The 2830-nt window shown below is 36.9% G+C and overlaps 1 protein-coding gene across 2 annotated transcripts in view; it reads right to left on the minus strand.

Annotated features, from left to right (window-relative positions):
* The window catches only part of LOC122082604 (rab GTPase-activating protein 22-like), an 8162-nt gene that overhangs the window by 4549 nt on the left and 783 nt on the right, over positions 1-2830 (minus strand). Inside the window, exons 1-3 of one of the 2 annotated variants that reach the window (XM_042650282.1) lie at positions 2608-2824; positions 436-571; positions 225-274 (exon numbers count right to left, since the gene is read on the minus strand). In XM_042650282.1, coding sequence (XP_042506216.1) covers positions 225-274; positions 436-571; positions 2608-2789 — 368 coding nt within the window. In that variant the 5' untranslated portion in view covers positions 2790-2824. Of the gene's footprint in view, positions 1-224; positions 275-435; positions 572-2607; positions 2825-2830 lie in introns of those variants that run through there. The other variant, XM_042650281.1, reaches the window with a different exon arrangement.

Genomic DNA, 2830 nt, shown 5'->3' on the forward strand with positions numbered 1-2830 from the left:
AAAAAAAAAAAAGATGCTACTAGATCAATCACACAAAAACAATAAGTTCTTCAAAAGCACATCACAAAATCATAGGCAGGCTAAACCCTGCCCAGACCCCACAAAGAAGCACTGCCAATGCAGACCCTATTACCCAGCCCTATTATACCATGATGTCTGCTATCTGATACAAGGCATTACATGAGAGAGAGAGAGAGAGAGAGAGAAACAAATCAAATGCTTACATTCCTAGAAGAAATGGCCAAACCTCTGCCCTGATGCTCGGATCAACACCCTGCATCAGAAATATGAGGAATGAGTTCTCAAACAAAAGTAACAAAGATTTTTGGTGAGAAAAAGTAACAAAGATATCACGAGAAATACAAGGCAAAATAAAGAATGAAAAATATTTGCAAGAAGCAGACATATATAGGACAAAGACAATGAATAACTCACTCCACTCCGAACTTTTTTTACAAACTTCACACCACCATCACGGAGTTTCCCGTCTGGTGTAAATAGGCTTTTCCACACTTGAGGTGAAAGGGCACGCTTTCTTCTCCTACGGGACCATGGTGATTTAAGACTACCCCTGGCAATGAAAAATTAAAAAAAGAAAAAAAATTAATTAATTCTCCCAACCATATGTAAATGGGTGGCTAACAAATAAAACAAACAGGGTAAATAATTAAATAATTTATAATAGTCAATCCAAAAAGAGAGAAAAAAAAAATATATATATATATATATATGGCCCAAATCAACACAGTGAACAGTCTATTCAAACAATTTTAGAATTGGAAACATCTGTCCAAAACCAAAGCACTGAAATAGATACACCCAGAATAGCCGAAATATCATCTCAGTGAAAAGAAAGATTGAAAGGCAGAATCTGTAACTACTTCAGCAATTCCAAAACAGAATAATTGCCACAACATATAAGAGTAGAATGGATAAAGTCAAAGTATTTTGAAAGCAGCAAGGGGTATTACATGAGAGCAGATAAACATCTCATTTGAGATAGAGTCAAGCTACTTTGGCAAATAAAGAACTTGACCAATGCTTCATATATATATTTAAGGGTCCAATCTCTTGGCCCTTATCCTTACTTGTAGAACTCGTAAACCTTTCATGAAATTTCTCCTAGTTACCCTAAAATAGAGAAAGGAGATAATTTTCACCGCAAGCATCTCAAAGGAAATGGACAGAGTGAGACACCACTATCAATGTTAAATGCACATTTTCCCTAGCAATTCCTGCAGACAGTTAACTAATGAAAAACAACGAAGCAACCTAGGACGGTAAAAATTTGAGAAATATAGAGCAGGGTGACAGAAATCTAGCACCATAATCTATTTTCCACTAAGTTGATCAAATGATGTGAAGACTGTATCCTGCAAATCATGATAGCTTCATATCTTACATATGAGCTACTCTCCTATATGCATGCTTAAGAGGTCATGAATCAAAACGTTAAAGACTGCAGGCTTGAAAACCAAGGACCTCACTGCATGCAATAGCTCTTGTAGGCCTAAGGAAATCCTCAAGTGTAAATTTTTTTTTCTTGTATTTCCTTCATTTAACTCTATAGATAATTGAAGGATTATGGTATCTATCAATTTTAGCTGAAGAGCTAAGATGAATAGAAGGCAACATTCATTTAGCTACAAAAGCAGATTGCCATGATTAAGAGTCAAATAATTTCTAGAAGAAAGGCACTCAATCAAGAAACTAATAATTGCTTAAAGTTTACATACAAAATGTCTTTCTCTGATCCTCCAACATCAAGCAATTACCTCAAAAGAAAATTTACCAAAAAGCTGAAGACAAAACCTACAGCAACTACCTAGACTGATGCTTTTATTGTATTCATTTGCTTCAATACCAATGGATTCAACAACTGGATTAAGGGATAACATAAATTAAATAAAACAAAATGGAAGAATTTCTCATCCAAAACAACCCCACCACACACTCGTGTCCGCCGACCTTATATTTCATCCCGGCTTACAATCAAGCCTTTCAAAGGATACAATAGTCAAACTCAGAAATCCCAAAGCACTCGCACATATGAGGTGGGGGAAGGGGGAATAGATGAAAAGATAATTAGCTTCCTAAACTGCAAACCAGTACAATCACTCGATTCAACCAATACCAATCTACAATCAAAGTGAAACTGGAAAAAGACAGGTTTTTTGAACATCGTATGAAGCTAAACTTGCCAAAAATGCACCATTACAACCAACTCTTAGAAAAAGGAGGGTGGGGGAGGAAGAAAATAAAATTTTGAAATTAAATCCCTACCCACCCATTGATCTATCTATTTTTGCATCTCAAAGAAAGAAAAAAGAAACGCACTTCAGACCCACTTAAAACAAACAAAACCAAGACATTGAACAACAAATGAAGCACAACACGACCTGAAGCTCATCAAACTCTTGGGAAAAATCGAGAAAAACAATGAGGAACTAAAATCTGTTTAACAAAAGGATGACAATGGAGAAGGAAACCGAGAACGTAACTGAATACTACGAGATCTGACCTGAAACGGAAGCAATGAACACAGGAAAAAAGAAAGAGAGGAAGTAGAACAAAGGGTAGAATCAAAAGGAAAAGAAGAGCACTCACCGATCGGAGGGAACTGGTGAGGAAGAAGAAACGACGAAAAAAACCGAGCGTAAATGAACCCACGACGAAGAGGAAGGCGAAGACGAAGACGCAGACGCAGACGCAGATGCAGACGGTGATGGGGAGGAGGTGTTCGAATTGGAGGACGATGTCGCAGTATGCGTGCGGCGGAGGGCTTTCATTTAGGTTATCCTTTTTTTTCTTTCTTTTTTTTTTTTTTTTT

This window comes from Macadamia integrifolia, chromosome 6, assembly GCF_013358625.1.
Source record: "Macadamia integrifolia cultivar HAES 741 chromosome 6, SCU_Mint_v3, whole genome shotgun sequence".
Classification (NCBI taxonomy): Eukaryota; Viridiplantae; Streptophyta; class Magnoliopsida; order Proteales; family Proteaceae; genus Macadamia; species Macadamia integrifolia.